Source organism: Drosophila willistoni (genome assembly GCF_018902025.1).
Source record: "Drosophila willistoni isolate 14030-0811.24 chromosome 2R unlocalized genomic scaffold, UCI_dwil_1.1 Seg167, whole genome shotgun sequence".
Lineage (NCBI taxonomy): Eukaryota > Metazoa > Arthropoda > Insecta > Diptera > Drosophilidae > Drosophila > Drosophila willistoni.
Window position 1 is genome coordinate 19605786 of NW_025814050.1, and position 24390 is coordinate 19630175.

Sequence of the window (24390 nt, forward strand, 5' to 3'; positions counted from 1 at the left end):
GATTTTGTCTGTCTGTTCTTCTGTCCATATTGCCTGCATCTTAAATATGAAATTGCATATTATTTTAAATGCAAATGTAAATGTAAAAAATAAAGTTTATTGGCCAAAGGCAAAATGGCTGAGCTCCATTTTCTCATTTCGTATTACATATTATAATTATTTTTATATTCGGTGGATAAATTTTTATGTATGCATGTGTGTGTGTGTGTGTGTGTGTGTGTGTGTGTGTGTGTGTGTGTATGTGTGTGCGTGTGTGTGTGAAGAGTTGTGTATGTATGTAGGTATGTAAAAATGGACCATTTATTAAGGTTTTCTTTTTTTAGTAGTTTTTTTTTCTGAAATACTTTAAGATAAAGCTTTGCTGTCTTGAGTAAAAATTTGTATCCTAGTGTAAAAGGCAGCGATCCGAAACAAAAAAATTGAACAAATAAGAAATTAAGAAATAAGAAAAGAAATAAAGAAATTTAAAAGGTAAATATTTACTTAAGCTACTGGAGATTTCAGGGTTGAATAGTGAAAAAATCGCCTAAAGCTAGATATCAGTATTGGCAAACGCTATTTCTTATTTTCGCGTTGTTATTGTATTCTCAACTATATTTGTTCTCTAAAATCAAGAAATATTCAAACTCAACAATATTTTCGTTTGTTGACGAACAAAATTTAAAAAAAAGCCCGCGTATTCGAGTATCCGAAATTTGGCATCTAGCAACAGTATATCAAAATTTTTCAGCTTCTTTTAGCCGGAAATATCGAGTTTTAGCTATAGTCCCGCTAAAAACATAATTTTTCTTTTGTTAATTACACAAAAACTACATAATAAATCGCCAAGGCGCACCTGAGGTCGTAGTCGTGGAATTTTTCGGTCGTTTTATACCAAATTTATGTAGTTAAAGGCAGTTTTGGGCCCGAGTAACGTAAGTAAATATTTGCCATTTAAAATTGTTAAATATTTGTTTCCCCCTAAAATTGGTTTTTCCACAACTTATCCCACTTGAAAAGCCAGTTCAATTTAGTAACTTAATGAATTGTAACTCGAATTTCATAAAGACTTTGCCACAAATTTCCGTTCATTGTGAACCACTGTGCATGGTTGTTCAGTTCGTTGAGCCCTTTGGTGGCCAAACGTACTTACATATATCCAATAAAAGTTAACTAAAGTGGAGTCAATCTCCCTATTTAATAGCCACGCCACGTAATTTTAACCGTTTTTTATTGTATGCGAAATTTTCGTTTTGGTTCGGATCGCTGGTTAAAAACTTTTTCGTTTTCTTTTATTTTTTTTTTTCGTCTTAAATATATTTTTCCTTTGTTTGTTATTTATTTGATTTTTTTTTTTTTTTTTAATTTTCTTGTTTTTCTACTAGAATTAACCGCAAAAGACTAGAAGAGATCTCTGACAAATCCGAATCCAAATTCGAATTCGTATTCATTTCACGTAACTACAAAAGATTTTTTGTATTTTTTTCTTGTTTTGTTTTCAATTTCCTACGATTGACTTTTTGGTCTTCGATGCGTAGTCTTAGACCGAGGTGGTAATTTGCTCAACAAAATGCACGGGAGGTCGGCATAAGGACTGCGAACGCTTCAAACGACATTGTTGTAAATTGTTGTTGTTGGGTTGCCGTTGTTGCCGCTGCTGCTGAGAGGTTCTTTGCAACGAGGCATAGGCATGTGGCACGTAGATGAACTCACGTGTGGGATGGGTGGTGGTGGGCGGTGCGGCAGAGTGGCGACAGTTACACTGTTGCGACATGGTGGATAGACCTTCGGGCACACTACGGCTACGTGCCGAATGAGCAGCTGAAGGGATATGGGCCAGTCCGCCGGATCCATATGCATTGGTGTTGGTGGTATGGGTGTGGGTGTTGGTTGTCGTGGAATTGGGACTACTGCAGGTGCATATCAGTGGTTGTCTGTCGAGTGATCTGACAAGAAATGGAGAAGCCATAAGAAAAGTTAATTGAATTTCTATGGATTGATTGAAATTAACAAGAAATGCTCGCTTAAATCAGCAATTACTCATTCAATATGTGTGGAAAATCCAAAACCCCAAAAAGTATGCTATAAAATTTCCATCTCTAATTCCTTATTTAATTATTAATTATTTTTTTTACAATCATGTTGAAATGGAGATTAAATAAACAATATGCGTACATTTTTTTGCTGCGTTTGGTTAGTATTTGTTTTCGTTTAGCTTTTGTTTGGGGTTAAATTTCATAAGCTTTTTGTGGTGTACGGAAAAAGTAATTATAATTTTAGATACCAAATAAACAAATTTTCAATAATTTTTTAATTGTTTTGGTTGAACTTTTTTCTCATGCGAAAGGGGTTTTTTTTTTATTGTTTTGTTTTCTGTTCTCTGTTGGTGGAACAAAAAATATTATTTTAATAGCCACCTTACTAAACAATTTTTAATTTCTAAACTTTATGTGCTGATATTTGCTAATTTTTTTAAAAAAGTTTTTAATTTCAATTTGCTTTGTTGTGAAAATAATTTCAATTATCAGTGAAGTTAGTCGAGAGTCCGAATTTGTTATACCATGCAACAAGTTAGATAACTATACGAAATTGTTGGGCCCAAATTCATTTGAATATTAATTTCTTTTAATCTTCTTTTAAGTATCACAGCAAATAGAAGCTATATCGCTTACTCTTTTAAACAAAAGAGCAGAGAATCTGTTTTTTCTTCTAGTCTCTCATAATCTCGGAGATAGAAACGTCATGGCTATATCATTTTGGCTAATCAAAAATATGTTTCCCTTATGGTATTAAATACGCTTCTTTCTGCCTCTTATATACAATTTCTATCACTAATGTATAATTTTATCATATGGCTGCAAGGTATTTAGCAAAATTTCCAATAAATATTATTTATTTAATATTTAATTTAATTTAATTTAATATTTTTTTGAATTGCAAAATATTGTGTTCTTTTTTTTGTTAATTATAAATTTATAGTTTTTTTTTTCCAAAAGAAACGTTTCTTCTTTCACAAAAAGAGGACAAAAAACATAACCCCTTTTTTACATTCAAAAACATAACTAAATAATTTTAATCAAATTAATTATTCAATTATAAAGCTCGCTGAATGACATGTTAATTAAAATTTGTTAATATGAATTGGAATAATAAATTGCATCAATTTAAAATCATTATTGAAATTTTTCTAATTGATTGATTATGAAATTAAATACAATTTAATTACCTTAGCACAGATTTCTAGGGGGAGAGTAATGAGAGAGAACTTTCTTCTGTGAACTTACTTATTGGCTGCTGCTGCTGCTGCCTTGTGGCAACCGAGTTCATAGGTGCTATGCCAACTGCAATACATTTGGCCATCACAGCAATTGTGTTGTTGTATAAAGGATAAGCTGCGTTGCAATCTCTTGCCCATGCGTGCTCCGATGCTGCCTTGGCCCAATTGATAGGGACCTCGAACCATCTGCTGTTGCTGCTGCTGCTGCTGCATATCGAGATTGTGGCACGGCAATTGCTGGCGATGAGTTGATGGAGGAAGATGAGCAAAATGTTGAGATTGTGGCATATGCTGATGCTGCAAATGGCGCGGGCAATAGCTCGAATTGGCCTGCTGAAGTAGATATGGTTCCATTTGATTCAAACTAATACAACTCCGGCTAAGTAGATCGGGTGGAGCTGGAGCATATTCTCCACCACCAGCACCACCGCCATGATAGCCATGATGATAGCCAAATGGTAAAGGAAACTGGCCCGGACGAGAATGCTGACGTGCCGATGAATGACGCATTAGCAGGGGAGTGGGCAAATGGCCATTGGCCAGTTGATGAGGTCCCCCACCTCCACCACCACCACCAGCAGTTCGTTGCTGTTGCGGCTCGCTGATAAAAAATATTATAATACCAGAAATGGCAGCTGCTGCCGAGCATATATAATAACCAGCTCGTCCATACTTAAGGGAGTAATCATTGAGGAACGAGGTAAGGGGCACACTGATGAGCACCGGCACCGACTCTACGCCACGTATAAAACCTACCCAAAAACAAAAAAAAGGAAAGGAACAAGGATTAAGGTCTTAGATTGAATATTAAATAAATTTCGTACTGTTTGCCTTACCCCAAGCCTTGGAAAAATGCTTCAATTTGATGCGTTCTAAAGCCAAAATCTTTAATGAATATTGAAATCCACCCAAACCTATGCCATAAAGCCAACTTAATATGCATAGACCTTTGTAGCCCATCACAAACGAGAGAAACAATATGGCCAAGGCAACTATTGATATGAAGAGCTGTCGATTAAAAAAACAAAAAAAAGAAATGTTAAAGTTAAGAGGGGGGTGAAAGGGTTTTTGCATTCTCTCACCTGAGCCACAATTTTCGAATTAATCACAATAGTTCGAATCACAAAACATCTACGTAATAATGCTCCAGCTATTACTACACCCAAAGCCATGGATATGCCTAGAAATGTTTGCAAAAGGACCAATTCCTGAACATCGGAACCTTCTTTGGCAGCATTGAGAGCCTTGAAATAAAAATTGATGAAAACGACAAAAATAAATGATAAGTAAATATGAAAAATAAATCGTTTATATAAAGTTCTTAAGATTTGTTGCTATGACTTTGCCTTCAAGGGTCAATTTTTTGTTGGTTCAACTCACAAATTGAGCAATTTTTGGGGATTAAGATAAAACAATTTGTTGGAATTCAGTTTATCTTACCATTAGGAACATGGGCGTATAAATGCCAAATGATGCCACACTGGAGGTCATGAGCAATATTTTAACTGTAACCGATTTCAATGATGATATGTCCAAAAATAAATATCGTGTTGGTGATTCCACATCCTCCTGATTGAGTATAGGCTTTTTCTCACGCAGCTACGGGTTGTCGATTGTCGGTGGTGGTGGGTGGTGGGAGAAAAAAAATCACAGTTCAAATAACAAACAAGTGAAAAACTGGCATTTTGCGAACCTTTTTTCGTTGATTTTTCAAATGTTGAATGGCACGACGTTGCGGATGGTATAGCGATGCGGGTCGATACATGAGACCCATGAAAAAACTGAGAGCTGTTAGGGCGGCAACGATTTGCAATCCGAGGCGCCAGCCTGCCTTACCCACACCCTCTTTCAAGATGACGGAGAACAAAGCGATGCCAACACCCTCGCCGGACATGGCCACCATTTCGACGAATTGACGACGCCGCTTAAAGTAATTGCCCAACATCACGGTGGAAGCTTCACGGACCATGGCAACACCAATGCCAAAGACGATGCCTGAGTACGGGGGGCGGAAGAATGGAAAAAGGGAGGAGGTGGAGGATAACTTCCGTTGTTACTTATTTATATACATACCTTTCACATAGAGTATATATATATATACACAAAACAACAACAACAACAACAACAGATATCTTATATATACAAACATATATATTAATATACGCACCATAACTGAAAACAACCTGACCAAATTCCGTGGCAAATGAGGTGAATAGAATGCCCAGAGGCATCACCAAACCACCGACTATGGAGAGCAGGCGTATGGAACGCTTGCGACATAGCGAGACCACAAACGGTATGGCCAACATCGAAATTGACCAACTCAAAGCACCAAGCAGCTCTGCAAAGAGAAAAAAAGTGGCAGAAAGGAAGTCAGGAAGGCGAAGGAGAAAAAGGTAATGGGGAGGGAATAGGAGAAAAATGGTTGCCAGAAATATGCTTTTGAGTGATTAGATTTTAAAAACGACAACAAGCAAAGTCAACTGTACTTTGTTAAAGGTCATTTCAAAACATGAGTACAGTTGGTAGCAAAAGAAAATTGACTTTACACACAAGAAGAAAAATTAGTCTACAAGTTTCGCAAATTTTCACAAACTTTGGCAATCATTCTCTTAAATGAAAACGCAAAATGGTTAATGTAGTGAAACATGTTTTGCTTAATGAATACAGTTGATTTACACATCTTGATACCCTTACTATATACTTCCCAAATAAGGATGTCTATAGCTTAATCCAGTCAAATATCTCGTAAATTAGCTTCAAACTTAAAAATTAATTAACTAGTTGAAGTTTATTAGAGAAAGCGAGTCCAGTTTAGAGCTTCTGCGAATTTGGGACAATCGCTAAAGATAGCTCAGTCATTCGCTGACTAAGGACATCATTTGGCATAAAAGAAAGTAAAATTTGTATTAAGAAAGCAAAGTCACTTGCTATTTAAGAAAATGTTCTTATTATCTCAGTCAAGCATCCTCTTAAGATAAATCAATCAGTTTGCAATTCATGTTAATCGATAAGTATCAAAGAACATCAAAATGTTCAATCAAAAAGTGAAAGCAGTCGCTTTTTTGAGACTATTCAAGTTATGAAGTCAAAACTTCTGCTTATGATAGTGAAAACTTTTGCTGCTAGTTTGTAAATTTGTATCTATAAATTAAATAAAGCTGCTAATTTCGTTGATTAGGTTAACTGACCTAGTTGTATTTGTGTTCTAAAAAGTTGTATGAATCAGCGACACTGATTTTATGAATGAATAAGTCAATCATTCAATCCGTGAAGTACGAGTACTCAAAAGCGCTAAAAATTCAAAGTATTTTAAGTTTTCAAATAGCGCTATGAACTAGTTATTCGATTTCACAGATTCATTCATTCAATTTTGTTTGTTAAGAATTTCTTAAAACTTATTAAAACGAATAATCATTCAAATACTATTTGAATAAATGACTTTCTTGTATTTGAACATATATAGCTACTTATTAAAGAGTACATAGAAATTCTTTGATAGAATCTTTTGAATGTATTCATACAGTCCACTAGTATATACCTACATACTTGCCCTTTGAGATATATTAAGAATCTATTAATAGCTACTAAGATCACATTAAAACATTACAAATTCTATAGAGTTTTTGTGACCATTACTTTTGCCTGCCAGCAAGTTAATTAATTCGATACTTGCTTTTGCCCCAAATGAACGAAATAACATTGATTTACTTTTAATTACATGTATGTAAAAGCACTTTCTGACCTCAACATTGACTTCCGCCCTTCTTGTTGGTCTAATTGATTAATTGATACCAAATGTAACATCATTTACCACCAGCCCCTACCTCGCTCCATCGTTCCCTCGAACGCATACGTGACCACCAACTATTTTCTGTGATTCACTGCTCATTCTCTGAAATTCCAATTTTATTTCCAATTAGCCACCGCAGAAATCTTGGTGGCTGCACTTTAACTGAATCCTCTGGCGTTCCCTTTTTGCACTTACCTATCCCTGTAGTATTATGCATATATTGTACAGCATAGAACAACAAGAGACCATAGCTTAGCTGCAGTCCTGTGGTCAGTATATGTATCAGAAAGGACACACCGCATATTATCCAGCCCCAGCCGCCATCTGGATAAAAGTACTAAAAGGACACAAAAACAAAAAAAAATAAAAAATTAAACGGAAGGAAGGAAAAGAAACCACAGAGAAATGTTGAAATGGAAGAGAAATGTAGGTAGTTTTACTGTTTCCCCATTTTTTTTTTGTTTTTTTTTTGGTTGTGTTCTCACCTGTCTAATGCGTGTGGTATCCACACCTGTGCGCCGCAAAGCCGGTATATTCCTATGCAGCAGATGGAACTCGCGATCAGCCAAGCCATTAAATGCTGAATCCTCTTCATCAGTAATATGACCATGACTGTGATGTCCTCCTCCTCCGCCTGCTCCTCCCACTACATTCGGATTGGGCAATTGGTGACTGTCGTAACCTGCGGAAAAGAAAAACATTCTGATTCGGGTGAAAAATTCCACGGAAAAATTCAAGCTCTTTTTAACTCGCAATCTTCATGAAAACTGTAAAAACATTTACTGTTGGTATGCAGGACTTGATTAACTTCAGCAAGTGAAAACAAGTTGGAATTTCTAAAGGCGGCTACATAAAATAAAATGTGGCCCAAACTGTGTGTTAACTTTGTGAAATGTGCCATAAACATAAAAACGTTGAGATTTACAAATCATTTCCGGTAATAATTTGCATTAAAAATTACACAAACCGACAAAAATGAACCAAATGAAGCCAGAGAATTTCAATTCTTGTTGTGGCAAAATAATATATTCCATTCACATTAATATTAGCCATATTATATGGCAAGGCCATCTCTCTTATGGTAATTAAAAACTGTGCAAAATTTTAAAGGGAAAGTCCACTGGGATTGGTCCCTGAAAAAGCAGGCAAATCTACCATATTTTATTTGTAAAAAAAAAAATATGACTCATACATTAAATTAAAGTAAACCTTCATTTTTATTGCATTTTTAAGTATCCATAAAAAATTAAAGTATTAAAATGGATGTCGTGACACTCCTTTGAAGTCAGGATTTTTTAAGTGCCAAATTATGTGCATGAAATCTTAAATAAATAAAAATGTAGTTTCATTTACATTGTATGGACAATCATTTCAGAAAATGATTTTGTCGATAAGTAAGTTTATGTAATAACAAATTACAAATTTGATGTAACGACAAAGTAATGAGATCAAAAGAATGCTTCTTCAAATGAAATACACGATATCAAAGAAAAAGTCAAAATTGAATATTGAACAATTTAAGATAAGGTAATTTCAGATTGATTTAAGATTCAAAATACTTTGCACGCGGTCTTGAATAAATTCAGCATTATCCGCAAAGGGCTTAGAAGCTTTAAAAAGTTGAAATTTTAATAAATGAAAATTTTTGTCGACTATAACTTTTATTTTAAGTTATTCAATTCGGCTTAAAGTATTGTTGAAGCCAAAAATATTTATTTTTATGAATTTTATCTTTAATCCTTTTATATAATGACTGTTTATTGTTGCTTCAAATCATCAAGCATTGCCACAAAAAGCCTTAGTGAATTTAGAAGCCATTGGTTCCTTACAATTTCTTTAATTAGTTTCTTTAAGCTTAACTTTTTGCATTTAGTCGCTCAATACGCACGTGACCAACAGCAAAATGTTAATTAAATAGAAATTGCAAATAAGAATCTGCATAATAAAATGAAAAAGGTTTCTCTTTAAATTAAATACATAAAACGAAAAACTTTAATTAGTAGAAGTTAACTTCATGAGGTCAGAAATTTGGCCCAGAAATTGTTTACTAAAAAATTGTCTCTTACTTATTATTATTTCTTTAATTTGGCTAAAATTAAAATTTTTGCATATTTAAAGCTTTTTTAAATTGAGTCGCTTTGCTCTTTAAAGAGTATTTTATTAAAGTTAGTTCAACAAATAATGTTTTTCAGTCTAGTGTAAGTAATTTGCACTAATAACATTTACTACATAGAGCGTTGTGATGATATTTTGCTCTTTGTTCTAAAATGGACTATCTTTTTGCTGGCCCTAGGTCAAATCAATAACCATTATCTAGTTGATATGAAAAAGCAATCAATGAGAATGCGACAGGACTTCATTAAGTGAAATGTGCCAAAAACTGGTTGCGAATTCTAATTATAAATTCCAGCCGTTGTGGCACATTATGCTGTTATTTCAAGTGTACTAACATTTTAGATTGTTATCCAGCAACAAATCTGTTGCAATTGTTTTAATAGTCATTGGGCGTAATAACAAATTACTCACCAAAATAACAGCCGCCTCCATTGGGTATGAGTGGCTTATGGCGATGTGGGAGATGTTGTTGCATTAGATGTTGTTGTTGCTGTTGGTGTTGGTTTTGTTGCTGGTGATACCAATTATCGCATAGGCAGTATAGAGGAGCTGAAGCTGGAGCTAAAGCTGGTGCCGGCGCCGGAAGTGGATTGTACATATAACAACAGCCATTCAAATGGCTCGAATGGGCAGGAGGATTTTGTTCACCATACCAACGAGGCGGTAAACAATGACGAGAGCGATGGTTGCAAGAGGCTGCGGCGGCGGCGGCGGCAGCAGCAGCGGCTGCTAGGCTTGTCTGGTGTTGCTGTTGATCCATGGTGTTCAATGTGGCATAGCTGCCAAAATTGTCACAGTGCCGCAATTTTGCATTTGAAACGACGGCGGCAGCAGCAGCACCAGCACCAGCTGGGAAACGAGGCGGCAATCGTGTGGATTGCATTTTGCTTGCTTGCTGTGAGGATGGTTGTTGTCCCTGCTGCTGCTGTTGATTCTCACTGGCGGTTAGATTGGATAAACGGGGACAGGATACCCACCAGGCTAGGGGTTGATTATTGAAACGACACTCGTGGCACAAATATCTTGGGGGTAAAGTTGATGGTTCGACTACGAGTTGTTCGTGATCTCCTCCTGCAATGTCTCCCAAAGATCTAAGGATGGGTTTTGTGGGATGCTCACAGCTCAAATTGTATTTTCGTCACAGTGCACATTTCTGGCAAAGCACTGTGGCAGCAGCAGCAGCAGCGGCAGCGATGCTGGCGTTGGCGTTGGCGTTGACGTTCGCTGCTCGATTGGGTGGAGGACTCCCGGAATTTGGTACTAGTTGTGGGCAACTGCCATAGAGCGCTGCTGAGGATGTGGTGAGTGCGGTATTGCTATTCGAAAGACGTCTATAGTATGGAATCTTTAGATCCATATCACCACCGCCAGCAGCAGCTCCTCTTTTTCCTATTGGCAGGCAGGAGATGTTGATGCTTCTCCGTTTATCTCGACTATTACTACTACACTGGCAATCACATGTACACTGTAAAACCATGGTATACTTTACCTCCTTCTAGTTTTCGTTTTCTTTTTTTTTTTTCTAAGTTGGTTTTGGTTTTCAATTCGGTTCTGTATTTTTGGTTTTGCTCGTTCCTTCCACACAAAACACACACTCTCTCTTTGTCTCTCTCTCCGGCTTTGTGTCTCTGTTCTCTGTCTCTTAGGAACCATTTGGTGCCAGTATCATCACCATCATCATCATCATCGTCATCATCATCATCTGCATCATTTGTTTCTGTGCCACCATCATCATTATTGTCATCTCTATTTCTGCCATTGCCATTCACTGCAAAAACGAAAAAAAAGAGAGAGAGAAAAGTAGAAAATAACTAAATAAGACAAAAATAAGATGGAGAATCGAAACCCAAACACATCGTGCCATAGAGTCAATAAATAAATCAAATCAAAATCAATTTGTTTATTCTACACCAACAACTGAACTGCAAATAGAAGCATATTGCATATGTATACTCTAAAACCATATGCAATGCATAATTTAATTTGCTGTTCAATTGCCTGCCAGCAAATGAATCGAAACGCGGCCAATGGGCCCCCTCCTGCCCCCTTTGGCCAACTTTTATTTCTCTCATTCTCTCACTCCACTTTGAAAAACCACAAATTGTGCACACACAAATCTAATCAATTGCAAATTGTTCAATTTAGAAAAAATGTACATAAAATTGAAGCAAATATCTATTCTATGAAAATGTACAAGATATTTTTAAGCCATTTTCCTTTTAAATATATAATACTTATTACGTGACGCAAGGCGTTGACCTACTTGTACCCCCAAGTGTCTCGTTTAAGCCGCATTTAGATCACTATTTGGGCAAAAATTTAGTCACTCTCAGAAGAAAGACTTCTTAACTTAGATTATCGAAAGGCAGAAAGTTTTCAGCCATATTTAGACGAAGGGTGAAAATTCCAGGATATAGTTAAAATTGTTGGTTCATCTAATTTAGTTCGTGTTTGGTGAAGAAACTTAACCTCCAAATGCTAAGGCCGAAAGACTTAGAGTCGCCATTTATATACCATCTAAGTGCATTTCCATTGCATTTTAGTACAGCGAAGGACTTGCTCGTTTCAGGCTCATATCAGCCAGTTAGGACCATAAAAGTTTTATATCCTTATATGAAATCTGAAAATGAAGTCCCTTTTTAATAGCTTTTTAGAAATTAATGGCAATAGTGTGGGATTGGGTCTGGCATCTCCGCTTAGCCAGCCATTAAGAATGAGTACCGAGATATGTCAGAGCCAATTAAGCAAGAAGACGAGGAAGACAAAAGACTTTAAGACGAGGATTTAATAATTACTATCAAAAGACTTTCAATTGTCATTGATTTTGTTGTGCCAATTTTTATATTAAAACACTAATTAAACTTAAACAAAATAACTAAATAAATGGTTTGACCTAAATAGAAACAAAATTCCTAAAATAGTATCCTTTTGGTTTAATATGTAACTTAAAAACACTGTTAACTCTTTTTACAGACCGTGTTTAAAAATGTATAGAAAGAAATTTCTCTGACAATTACTAAAAGTTTATTTAATAGATAAATTTCAAAGGATAAGTCTGAAAGTAAACACAAATTTAAAAGTTTAAGTCCTAGCTTCATTTATTAGTTTTCATCCTAGTCTGTTCTTTTTGCAGTAACAATCAAGGAGCTATAACTTAAGTGGACATTGAATACACTTTTTCGTCCTAAACGTTTTTATTTCATTCCTTACAGTTTTTTAATTCATAACATGCCAATAAGCTTGCATATATTCCAACTGAATCCAATAATTACAATAAGTCAGTTCGAAAATCAACTGACATAATTAATTGATATTTATTCAAATGTCCCGTTTTCAGATTAGGTTGATTGTTTTAGGCGTCAATTTATTCAGATTCTTAAAATTCATAATTGCGCCACTTTGGAATTTTCACAAATTGCTTTCACGATTTTGCTTGAATTTTTTCAACATGAACACGCGCCACGCCCCCCAACCCATAATGTTACTCAAACTTTTGTGACTTATTAAAATGAAAATCTTTAATAATTTATTCAAAAAAACGAAATGAGAAGAAAGACCGTTTTAATTTGTAGCTGATTTGCTTGTTTTGGTTTTTGTCTGAGAGGTCAGTTTCATGGGTAGATAACATTTTGCCATTTGCCTTCTCATGTAACATAGAAGCTGCCCTCGCAAAATGTCACAATTCTGATTTATATGGTAGTAAATTATATACGAATATGAAACAAAGTTTGCACAAAGGTTGCCTTTAAACTTTTCATCTTGACCCGCATTAAGAGAGTTGATGAAGAGCAAATTGAATGAAATATTCACTTCATTTCGGATGTTCAAGATGAATTATTTTTTCTTTCATTTATCTTCTTTTTTTTTTTGGGGTGAAAACAGAAAATAAAACGTTGAATCATGGTCAAATGAACGAAAAAATAAAAAAACTGACATTAATTCATTATTTGGAAAGCCTAAATGACAATTTCGAAAAGGCAGTGCTTTCGTCCTCTCTCTCTCTTTTACTTTCTATCTCCATCTCTCTTGCTCTCTTCGTTTAGTACCATGATTGATTTATGTGTTTGTTTTGGATGGAATATATATCGTTTGTGCTATGAATTGCTTCTTCATTCCTTACCGATTTTTATCGTTTCGATTAGTTTCAATACGCGCTCGTGTGTGTGTGGTTGTGTGTGTGTGTGTGCTCAGGCCCAAAAAGCTATAAAAAATGATAAATGATTGAAGCCAAAAGCAAAACTTGCATCATTTTGCATCCTTAAAGCAAATGTCTCTACTGGGGTGTGTGTCTGGGTGTGTGTGTGTGTGTGTTCGTGTGCATGTTGCACGATAGCAAAAGTTTTCAGCAGTTGTTCTACTTTTACGGCTTGCACATATAACGATTCGTTTACTTTTCTTTTTTTCACCCCCTTTCTTTCCTGATATATAATGCACAACGGCACATTTAAATTGATTGTAAGCACAATTGGAAAAAAGAACAAGAAGTAGACGTTGCAAGTTGAAGTTGAAGAAGGAAAAACCATCCAGGTAAACCTGTGCCCACAAGCATCACCATAGGTGAGAAGGGGCCCCGCCCCTGCGGCCCACAACGTACATCAATCAAAACATGCACGGGAGTGCTTAAAGAGCCAGCGGGGAGAGTCAAGCCCTGCCCACACATCTTCTTTTCTCTCTCTCTCTCTCGCAAAAAGGAAGTATCAAAGGTAAGAAGGAAAGGAGGCAACCTCCATCACCTGTGGAAGCATAAAATTTAACAACATTGTAACACAAAAAAAAAGGAGGAACAAAAATGTGCAAAACGGAAGTAACAACCAATGCATAAAGACATCCTAGTCTATATCCTCTTCTACAACAGCATCTCTCATCCTTTGCCATCATGCCATTATTCCTTTACCTCAGTGTTTATGTATGTGTTGGATGTGGATGAAATATATTGCTGAAAATTTTTGTAGTTTTTTATACCTTTTCTGCGAGAGGTCGCTAGCTACTGTCAAGAAGCATAAATTGATAAATTGTATAAACTTTTCATTACTTTGGCACTGTGCAAGAGAATTTCGTAAAATTTCATTCAGCACGATTTGCACTCGTAAAAGTAACTGAAACAAAGTTTGCTTCCCAAAAGTTTAATTTTATGTAATCATTTGTGGGTCTTAAGGTTAGAAAATGGTGATTTTTCTTTTAGGGCAACATTTCAAGCACAATCAAGTTTATATTCATCACTAAAACTAGTTGAGAATCATAACTAAATAAGGCGCGATAGGAAAACGTAGCAAACAATACCATTTTGATTAAAGGCTTCGAAGTTTCTAAAAAGAGGACTTTTTTAGGGGAAACAACATTTTAAACAAAATCAGGAAAAATTTCTGCACTAAAACTAGTTGAGAATTATAACTAAATAAGGCGCGATAGGAAAACGAAGCAAAGTTTACAAAAAAAATGACTTTTTTAAGGGGAACATTTTAAACAAAATCAGGGTAAGTTTCTGCACTAAAACTAGTTGAGAATTATAACTGAAAAAAATTGCTCTAAATGAACATGTATTACCAAATTCCATAATAGTTTTAATGCAATTTATTAATTAATATAATAATTTTTGTATAGCTTATTATTAATTAAAATAATTTTATGCATAAGTTACTTGAAACTATTTCCCTTTATTAAGTTTGAAACTATGGAATTTTATTTTAAGAGTATTTTTTTTTTGGTGTGTGTTTCAAGTTTTTTTTCTTTGCCATTATCCTTTATCATCGCTTATTTTTCACTTTTTTTTTTCTCTCTTCATTTTGTGTTTTGCTCTTTGTGTGGTGGTTTTTCATCGTTTTGCTCATGTAGTTGTTGCCATGTCAAGCGTTAAAAGTTTTCACAGCTTTTCATCTTTTCTTTAGTTATTTTTGTTGTTGTTGTTTTGTCATCATTTTTAATGTCAGTGTCGCAGACATTGCAATCCGTGTTATATATGTATACTTGATCTGCTTGTGCTCATACATATATATTTTCTGACATTGCAATAATAAAAATGTTCAGTAAGTGTCTGACAACACGACATCGCAAATGCAAATAGGCCACTGAAAAATGACATTTCCCCACCACTAACCCATCCATCCCCTCCAGCACACAATCCGGATAACCCACCCATACACCCATTTGAATTCCCAGTCATCCATTACTACTACTACAATGTTTACCATATGTCCAAGCTGTTGACTTAACTGGTCATTGACTTTTACCAACTTTACAGGGCACTCAAATTATATGTATGTGTATATACACACACGCAAACACACTCACACCCCTAGAAACACAAAAAAGGCAACTTTTATTTTTTTCGGGGGGGGCGTTACCTTACTCGCCATGTCTGCTTCGCCTGCTGAAACCGAAGTTTACTTTGCTAAATTAAATATCTGACGCCTGCAACTTTAAGCCAAACAAAAAAGGAGAGAAAAGAAAAAATAAATAAATGTAATTCGGCGCTGTGCAGAAAAAGTTGTTTGTTGTCTCCAGTCTCCCAAAGCAGCATCAGCAGCTAGGGCAGATAATAGGTAACTCTCATGTTCTTGCCCCCAGGGGTTTACATTTTAGTTTTTCTGCACTTTGCATTGTAATAAAAAATACGACGACAATATGCGAAATACCAAACAAGAGCAGCGACAGCAACACCCTTAAAAATAAAAGAACATCCATAAAAAATAGCGACAAAAAAAGGAAAACTAGAGGGAAGGCCTTACAAAAAAAATTAGTTCATTCGGCATTTAATATACTCTTTCTGTAATCAAGTACTAGTATGTTTCGAAACAGTCTTTCTTTCTTTTATAATAATACCAATGTTCTGGTTAAGAAAGATAAATCGGATATAAAATAAAAGTCTAAAACAATAGTTAAACCCAGTGTTGTAATAGCAAGTAATCAAATATAAATATTATATACACAATCTTTTTGTCTCAAGGATTTTAAAGATCGAACAGAAACTAATAGTCCCTTTTTTGTAAGGGTATAGAAAGGAGCTTAAATTGACAAAAAGAAGGATGTTCCCGAAATTGATTTCATGAAAGTGGAGTAACGAAATGATTTACGAACCCTTTTCAACAAAAATGTTGTTTATTAATTTTGGCCAGAGGCTGACAATAGGGAGAAAAAAGCATATGCGACTAGAAGAAATATTAAAAATATATTTAAATTTATAAGTTTACGCCACGGGGCAATGGTAAGAGGACATTTTGGTCAGTCACAATATCTATGTTCATAAAACTATCGATAAGTGTATTATAGTTCCCATTAGATAACCCATCGGCGCTTTAAGTTCATTATTCTATTCTAAATTAAGCCAACCGTCGTAAAATAAAACTTTTAAACATATTTATTTTGGAAATTTATTCAAAAAACTAGTGCCTTCTTCTTCTTTAATGAGTCTTCTCAGTATGTCCGTAGTTTTTTCATGGTTATATACAAAATGGAATATATATAAATGTATAATTAATAAAGCATTTTGCTCTCCAGATGTGTGTATGCCTAGTAGAGGAAAATATAAATGAAAAATAAGACTCCAGAGAATTAAACTTTCACATTCACAACTCCATACAATAGTTCTGATTTATTATGCACAGTAAAAGTTATTCCCACAATTGAAAAAAAAAACTTTTTTACTTGACATGTTTTCGTTGAAGTATAAATTATTTTACTCCATTTAAATACAATTTTATTCTCTTTGTAGTAGTAGAAAAACCTTTTCAAAGTCTATTTAATTCAATTTAAAACTGTTAGCTTTTTGCCATATCGAGAAATTACTGAAACTGTTATTGAGACTGTTATGTCTTGTTTAAAATTAAAAAAGTTCAACATGACTCTGAAAAGTATGCTATGAAAAAAATTCTTCAACTGGAGTTGCAGTTAATATTTTCAATTTCCATAGAAAACCTAACAAAATGCTAGAGAAAATGTCAATGAAAACATTTGCATGCCTTTCTTTCTTTCTCTCTATTATTTTTCTTCTCGTCTTTCGTTTTTAAATAAAGTTTTATTTCCTTGCCTTGGCGTGTAAAAAAAAGGGTACGAAATTTGATGTCCTTTTACTAAATGTGTGGGTGTGTGACTGTGTATGTAGAGACTTTTCGCACACTCCAGGGAATAATTTTTGAGCATTTTTGCCCCAGGCAGTAGAGTAGAGGAGATAAAATGAAGGCAAAAGAAAGGACACAAATAAAAAAAAGAAAAGAGTTAGATATAAGTATTAATACTTTTCATTTAGTTTCAACTGCTTCAAAAGTTTTCAAGTTGACCAAAACTTTCTACACATTTTATATTAAGCCACTTGAAGAAAGAAAATTGGTTAAATGGATTTACTGTGCCTCTGTCCTCCTCCTTCTCTAAATGACTGAGAAATAATACATTAAAGCCCCAAAAAGTATATATATAATTAGCTAATTTAAGGCAACCATTTTGAATTATTTCGTGCGGTCGAGCTTTGTTATCAAAATGTTTGTGACAGGATTTCCACATAGAACCTTACTCAAATACGCTATCAAATCATAATTAGCTTGTCCTCTATACCCTTGCCCCCACAGTTGTGGCAAGGCAGCATGCCGTAACCTTAATATATTAATATTATTAAAAATAAATTGATCAAGTGGCACAAAATTTTCTGCTTATATAACACAAAAAATCTTATGACAGGGAGGATATAGCCCGTGGCTTGGCACCATAAACTGAAAATCATCCGGCTTCTTAGCTGAAAAATGACACTTCCGCCGGGAGAGGAGCGAAAAACGTATAAAAGCAAAAAGGCCAACAAAACGGAAGTCAAGCCTCCTCGTCCTAAAACAATAAAAATTACACAGAGTCATGACTTGGCTGCGTTCTTGTCGTATTTTTCTCTCTCTCTCCCTCTCTCCCTGTGTCTCTGTCTCTGTCTTGGCCCCAAAAATGCCCCTAAATGTGTCTTGGTCGTATTTTTAAAAATGTTTTTTATGTTTGTTTCTGTTGTCTCCTCTATTTTTGACTTGGCATGCAAAATCTTTTGTTTGATTAACAATGTGTCAAAGTGTGTGACGAAAGTGAAATTAAGTACAAGAAGAAAAATGTTTTCAGAAAGCAATAAGGAAAAGGCTAACATTGGGCTAGTTTTTTGTTTTCACCCATAATAAAATAAATAAATTTAAAGCTCTTGGATTTGTTTTCCATTTGTTTTGAATTAAGCTTCAATTAAACTTTTATAGTAAAATGTCTTAAAAATGTGTCTCTATCTTCCTTTGATAGAAAATTTCTCAAACACTATTAAATCCGAATGAGCATTCTGTATTTTTTCATTGGATTGGATACTATAAATTTTATTAACTACGTTTTTGACTATCTCTAGCTAAGTTGTCATTTATTTGCCAAGACTGATAAATGGGCAGACAGTTCTATTAAGAACACATACATTATTTTAGTTGGTTGAGAATAGTTACATGTGCGGAGAGCATACAAATTTGTATGCCAAAAACAAATGAGCAGACATTTCCACATTTTATATGCGTTCTTCTTTTCAGCCTAAGACCCAAAAATGGTTTAGCTTGATTTGTTGTTGTTGTTTTTGTTGCCTCCATCCATCCATCCATTCAGTTTTATTCACCCAGGAATCGAATTAGCATGCAAAATCTTTTGTTTGACTAACAATGTGTCAAAGTGTAAGTGTGTGTGCGAGAGATGGAGACGGAAAGCGTTAGTCCTTGTCAACCGCACACCGAAATGGTAGAGCAGGAGAAGGTAAACCTTAGTATGTGTGTGTGTGTGTTTGTTTGAAATATATGGGTGACAGCATCATCAATAGGTGGTGGTAGCTGGCAAATCTTTGACAGTGCCTATCTCAGTGGGGATTCCATCATTAAAGTCTCAATCAATCAAACTTTACGCTTAATTTTTTGAAAATTGATTGAGTTTATATGGAAAATAAGTTTTCAAATTGTATCGATTATTCCCCTATGAACACATATTAACATACGATAGGTATCTCAAGGAAACAAACCTAGAATCAGTCAGTGACTTGTCCATCTGTCAGTTGCCCTTACCAACAAAAACTAGAGCGATTCAAACAAGTGACATTATTGTCTTATCGAATCAATACACGATATTAAGTTATATCGAATTGTTAACGATTTGTTGTTTACAAGTTATCGAAAGTGAATTCAGCGCAATATTTTTTAAATTCTGTTACAAGTTTCCCGAAAAATAATAAAAATAATACAAACGATATAGATATAATTATTAAATAATTTTTTTAAAATCGGAAATAGAAACTGTTATGATTATAATCACTCATGGCATCGGTTATCGAATTTTTATGACTAATCGATGTTTTAATTTGAATTTATGTTTAATTAATCTCAAATCAAATCAAATCTAATAATATTTAAAAGCGTATTTTTCCTTGTGTTATACATGTGTTTCTTTCGATCAATTCTATAACGATTTTATGCTCCAATAAATCTAACTTTCAATATAAACTTTCAATCTTTTATTATATTTAAAAGTTATTTCTTTCTAAATGTTAACCAAAAACATTCACCTCATTCGAGTGAAATATTATGCAGAAATAAGTCAAAATAATCTGATGGCCATGTGACCCAGATATCCGTCTTCATTCATATAAAGTCACTTATATGTAGATATATATGGGGCATACAATTGATCTTTGTTCTTGTGTGCATTATGAATGTTCACTCATCCTTTTTTGGTTTGCCCTCAACTCATCCTGGGTTATGTTTGTCTACATACATATACATTCATACATATGTATGTATGTGTGTATTGTCATCGTCGATGAAATTGTTGGCCTGGTTAATTAATGTTGGTTTGCCATTTTGTTTATTTTCTTTTTCCTTTAGCTCCTCTTGTTCTGGGCCAATTTTTGTGTTGACCTTTTGCGGCCAAATGCAAGTTGAACCACATTCGAGCCAATTCAGGCACAACCTCCTCTCGCTTTCTTTCTCTTTTGCTAGCCGTCATCGTTCACAGTTTGTGCTAAATTAGCAAATGACATAGTCAACATGGCCAACTTAGACAGGATGAATGGATGCCATGGAATGGGAATGAATGTGATGTGATGTGGGGCAGAGGATGGTAAGGCCTGCTAACCCACAAAATGCTGTAGCATGCAATGCCGTTGCCGTCTATTCGGGCTAACACATTACGTTTTACTCCTTCTTAGCCTCCCCTTAAATTCCTGCCTGCCGCCTGCCTGAGCCCCCTTAGCTTTTAGTGCTGACACAAAACATAATGCCGGCGGGCAATGCTCTTTTAAGCACGCAGAGCTTGAATAGCAAAAATATGTGCGAATTTTGTATGGAATGACGCCAGCATGCACAGTGGCTTAGGAATCATTAATTATGCTTGCAAATTGAATTTCTTATTTCATTATCCAACACACAATTTGATTATAAATTAAGTGATAAAACTAATTACTTGCATGTTTATATATTTATATATCTGAATCTAAATGACCGCCATGTGTGGAATGTTCATGAACATAAGTTTGCCCAAATTTAATAAATGAGCAACATTTATTTAGCTCATTGTTTGTTGGCTAATTTCATTGATAAATACTGAAAAATTTTAAAAATGCATTTCGAAATGAGAGATTATCTTTGAATTATAACTGCCTTTCTTTGATTTCTTTTTTATTACTTTTTAAATAATATATAAAATTTGGTTTAAATGAATTCTTATTCATATATTTGATGTAGTCAATTTTTACCTTAAACCACACTATTTATATATTTATGTAGCTTAACGACTAGTGAACTTTTTTTCGTTAAGTAAAACGTTAAATAAACAAAAGAAATTGTATAATCTGCATTTAAAAGCTGAAACAGTTTTGGGTGATCATAATAGAAACCTATTAAAATAGTAAAAACCTGTTGGAAACCCCTAGTAACAGAAGCTTATTAAAACAGCTGACAATGACATCATAAAATGACAGAATTATACGAAAATCTCAAGCTAAAAATAAAATTTGACAGTTTTTTGGGGATTTTAATAGTTAATTTTCGAAAAATTTTAATGCATTTTTAATCACACCAAAAATACTTATAAATACTAAATTTCGTTACAATTCAACCATGTTTATATATCAAGCGCAATTTTGAAAGAACCTGCTGGGCTACCATCACTTTGTTTTATATAACACCACAAGAACTTTAATCGGACGCCAGCTTGTTCTAAAAATTTACAGAATGAGAACAGAAAACAAACGAATTTTCAGATCATTGGAATAGGTTCCGAAGAATATGTATGTATTTCTAATCCTTGAAAGAATGCTTCCATATAACAGTTGAACTTTTTTTGTTATTGGTCTAATACAGAATATTGTAGGAAATAATAGTTCTTCCTTGTTCCTTCTATGTCTTTTGTTTCGAATTTATATCCTCTTGAGAGTTTTCATTTAAGCTATTCGTGTGTAAACTATCAACAGAGCATTATTTAGGGAGACTTATGATTATTGCTCATACATTGCTTAACAAAAGACCGAATGAGCACAAAATTTATTACATTAAATGATTTTTTTTCGCACGCATCCCAAATTAAATAAATTTACCATGGTGTTTTTCCAAATGTGTGTGTAGTTGTAACTGTTTGGTTTTTTTAAATTTTCCCCAAAGGAAAGTAAAATAATATTTAATTCGATGTACAGGCTTGTTCGCAGTCTTCTAAACTTTTGAACTTATTGCCCACAAGCTGATCACAGGCAATATATTTCCATGACTTGCATTTACCTTCAGATGGAAAGTAACTCCATATGTCAACAAGGTTATTTGAACATTTGGAGCTTGAACCAGCATTTCCACTGAAAGGAAGCACATCGCAATAAGCTAAAAGATCACGTATGAAAGTTTTCTAACAAAGTATTAAGTTCGATTTTGCTTACGACTCGCTTCCACAGCCACAACAAAAACGGGAATAATTATGGGAAATATTACATAAATGAATTTCATTTTGCTGTGCTTCAAATCAAATGCAGATTGTCACTGTGGTTTTTTTGTTGTTTTGTTTTTGTGGAGCTAAAAGTATGAAATTACTTATTATGAAGTGGGGAAATTTATAAAGTTCACTTTAAATTACATACATAAGCAAATTTGAGTTCTTTTTAAAATAAAGGTTGTGGTGAATTCATATATTAAAGTTAAAGCATTTTAATTGATATATGATTATGACTAATTTTAACTGTTATTATGGTAGATTTAATATTGGTTATAGCTTAGATTCATAGGGCTTAATGTAAACTGGGCGAGTACATTGACTCGGTTTCTTTTGCTGATCAAGAATATATATTAATTACTAAGTTTGAATCATCTCATTCTCTTACAAAAGACTAACCAAATGGCAAATAGGAAGCTAAATTCAAAATTTATTTTGAAATTTTTACATCTGCTAAAAAGAATGATTGGATTGAAATGGAAAACGAATTTTAAAATTTTTCTACTTAATGAGATGTGAGCAAATTTTTTGGCATTCCGCTTCAGAGGTAATCGTGAGGCCTCGGAACTTATTACAACGCAAATATGGCCAACTTTTGCATTTATTTTCCTCCTCAAAGAAACTCCATACAGAAGTGTATTTACAACGTTTGGGGATTGTTTCAGTTTCATCATCTGTAGACCGCAAATGGCATCTCAAATCTTAAGAAACAATTTATCAATTATTAATTTTATTACATTTTAAAATGTAAGCCATTTACCTATCTTTTCATTCTTAGCAATAGACCAAATAGGAAGAGTTACAAATAAAATGAACCGTAAGATATTCATGGTTAAAGCAAATTGATATATCATTTCAATTGCTTGTGTTACACCTTTACCTCGTACTCAAACTTAATCAAAGCGTGAAATTATAATGCTAACTGAAAAGACATCTTAAAGCAAATTTATTTTTTAACACCAATTTCGAATACAATCAGTAACAGTAACAGTAACAAAATGTTTCAAAGAATTGATAAAGAATTTAGAAAAAGATGGAAATTCCTTATAGGGACCTAAATCATCACTTGATCTTGATTTGCTTGACCATGAAAAATGTAATTCATTCGTTGGCATTACAAAACCAGGCACATTCACCGAAAGTGCTGAATCTATTACCGTCTATTGCTTGACATCCCGTATATTCCCAAGCTTCACATACTTCTGCCGTCTTATTGTAGCTCCATACGTCTCTTGTGCGCATCTTACAACCTGGAGAGCGTGCTGAGAATTCGTCGTCCGTGGCCTTTAAATCGCAGTACTTTAAAAACAAATTATTTAAATAACATAATTGCAAAAATTTCTAAAAACAATGTCGATTACGTAATGCTTCTCCAGAGCAAAAGCCACAGCAACCAATATCAATATTGTAAATATAAATTGAGCTAAATGCATTTTGACTATTTTCACTTTAAAGTTAAGAATAAAGTCAGTTCCAGGAAACGATTCCCACCATTATATATATGTCTTGTTCATGTAAATTAGGGTGAAATTAAGTATTCACTAAAACGAATCGAATATGAGTAAATGTGTTATGCTTATGTAAGAAAGGCTTGTGGTATGATTCGAGGAACGACAACAGTGCAAATGCGATTCGATTGCATTTTTAGCCTGGCCTAAAAGTATCCTTTTTTGGGGTAGTTGACAGATGAAAGTTTTTAAATATCGTTCTATAAAATGTTATTTCATTCGAACTTAAGAAATCGAATACGTAATTTATAAATGATTGTCAACAAACAGAATATAGAAGAAATTTTGAGTTTTAAGCCTTTTAGGACCGAAATAATGTGGGTCTACACAAAGCGTTTACAAATGTTGAAACTTTAGTCCTGAAAGGCTTACAAGTGCCTTTTCATTATACAAATTTAAAAAAAGGTCAGTCAATAAAATACTTTATGCTAAAACTTGATAAACTTAATCAATCAATGCTAGTGCCAACAAAAATCATAACTGGAAGAATTATTCTAAGTACGAACCCAAGGAGTTTGATAGTTAAAGTTAAAAAACACGAATTTTCGACATTGCGAGTATTTTTACCCTTTCTTCTGATTGTTGGAAAGTAGATTTATGATTAAGCTAGAGAAATAAATTACATTTATCAGTTAGCCATGAGAGATTTTAGTTGGTTCTGAATAATTTACACAATCTGGCTTGGTTTAGTCCGATTTGATTAGGAAACATATTTTAGAAAATATTTGTGAACTAATAGACTTACTTTAAATTGAAGATGCTGAATAAATTTA

The 24390-nt window shown here is 34.1% G+C and overlaps 3 protein-coding genes and 1 long non-coding RNA gene across 4 annotated transcripts in view; all 4 read right to left on the reverse strand.

Annotated features, from left to right (window-relative positions):
• Positions 1-1376: 1376 nt before the first annotated feature.
• On the reverse strand, positions 1377-10054 carry LOC6641860. The gene is made up of 10 exons (XM_023175741.2): positions 9576-10054; positions 7535-7731; positions 7245-7386; positions 5424-5597; positions 4950-5251; positions 4697-4855; positions 4339-4500; positions 4093-4264; positions 3264-4008; positions 1377-1925 (listed from the first exon to the last, which is right to left on the reverse strand). The coding sequence occupies exons 1-10, from the start codon at positions 10045-10047 to the stop codon at positions 1520-1522; spliced, it is 2931 nt and encodes a 976-aa protein (XP_023031509.2). The 5' UTR covers positions 10048-10054; the 3' UTR covers positions 1377-1519.
• A 248-nt stretch (positions 10055-10302) lies between these two features.
• Positions 10303-10641, reverse strand: LOC124460304. Its single transcript, XM_047010836.1, has one exon. The coding sequence runs from the start codon at positions 10639-10641 to the stop codon at positions 10303-10305; it is 339 nt and encodes a 112-aa protein (XP_046866792.1).
• A 129-nt stretch (positions 10642-10770) lies between these two features.
• The window catches only part of LOC124460196, a 40097-nt gene continuing 26477 nt past the window's right edge, over positions 10771-24390 (reverse strand). The window contains exon 3 of the long non-coding RNA XR_006954132.1: positions 10771-10932. This is a non-coding gene — a long non-coding RNA (uncharacterized LOC124460196). The remainder of the gene's footprint in view (positions 10933-24390) is intronic.
• Positions 23020-23582, reverse strand: LOC124460192 (carboxypeptidase inhibitor SmCI-like). The gene is made up of 2 exons (XM_047010600.1): positions 23471-23582; positions 23020-23408 (listed from the first exon to the last, which is right to left on the reverse strand). The coding sequence occupies exons 1-2, from the start codon at positions 23540-23542 to the stop codon at positions 23211-23213; spliced, it is 270 nt and encodes an 89-aa protein (XP_046866556.1). The 5' UTR covers positions 23543-23582; the 3' UTR covers positions 23020-23210.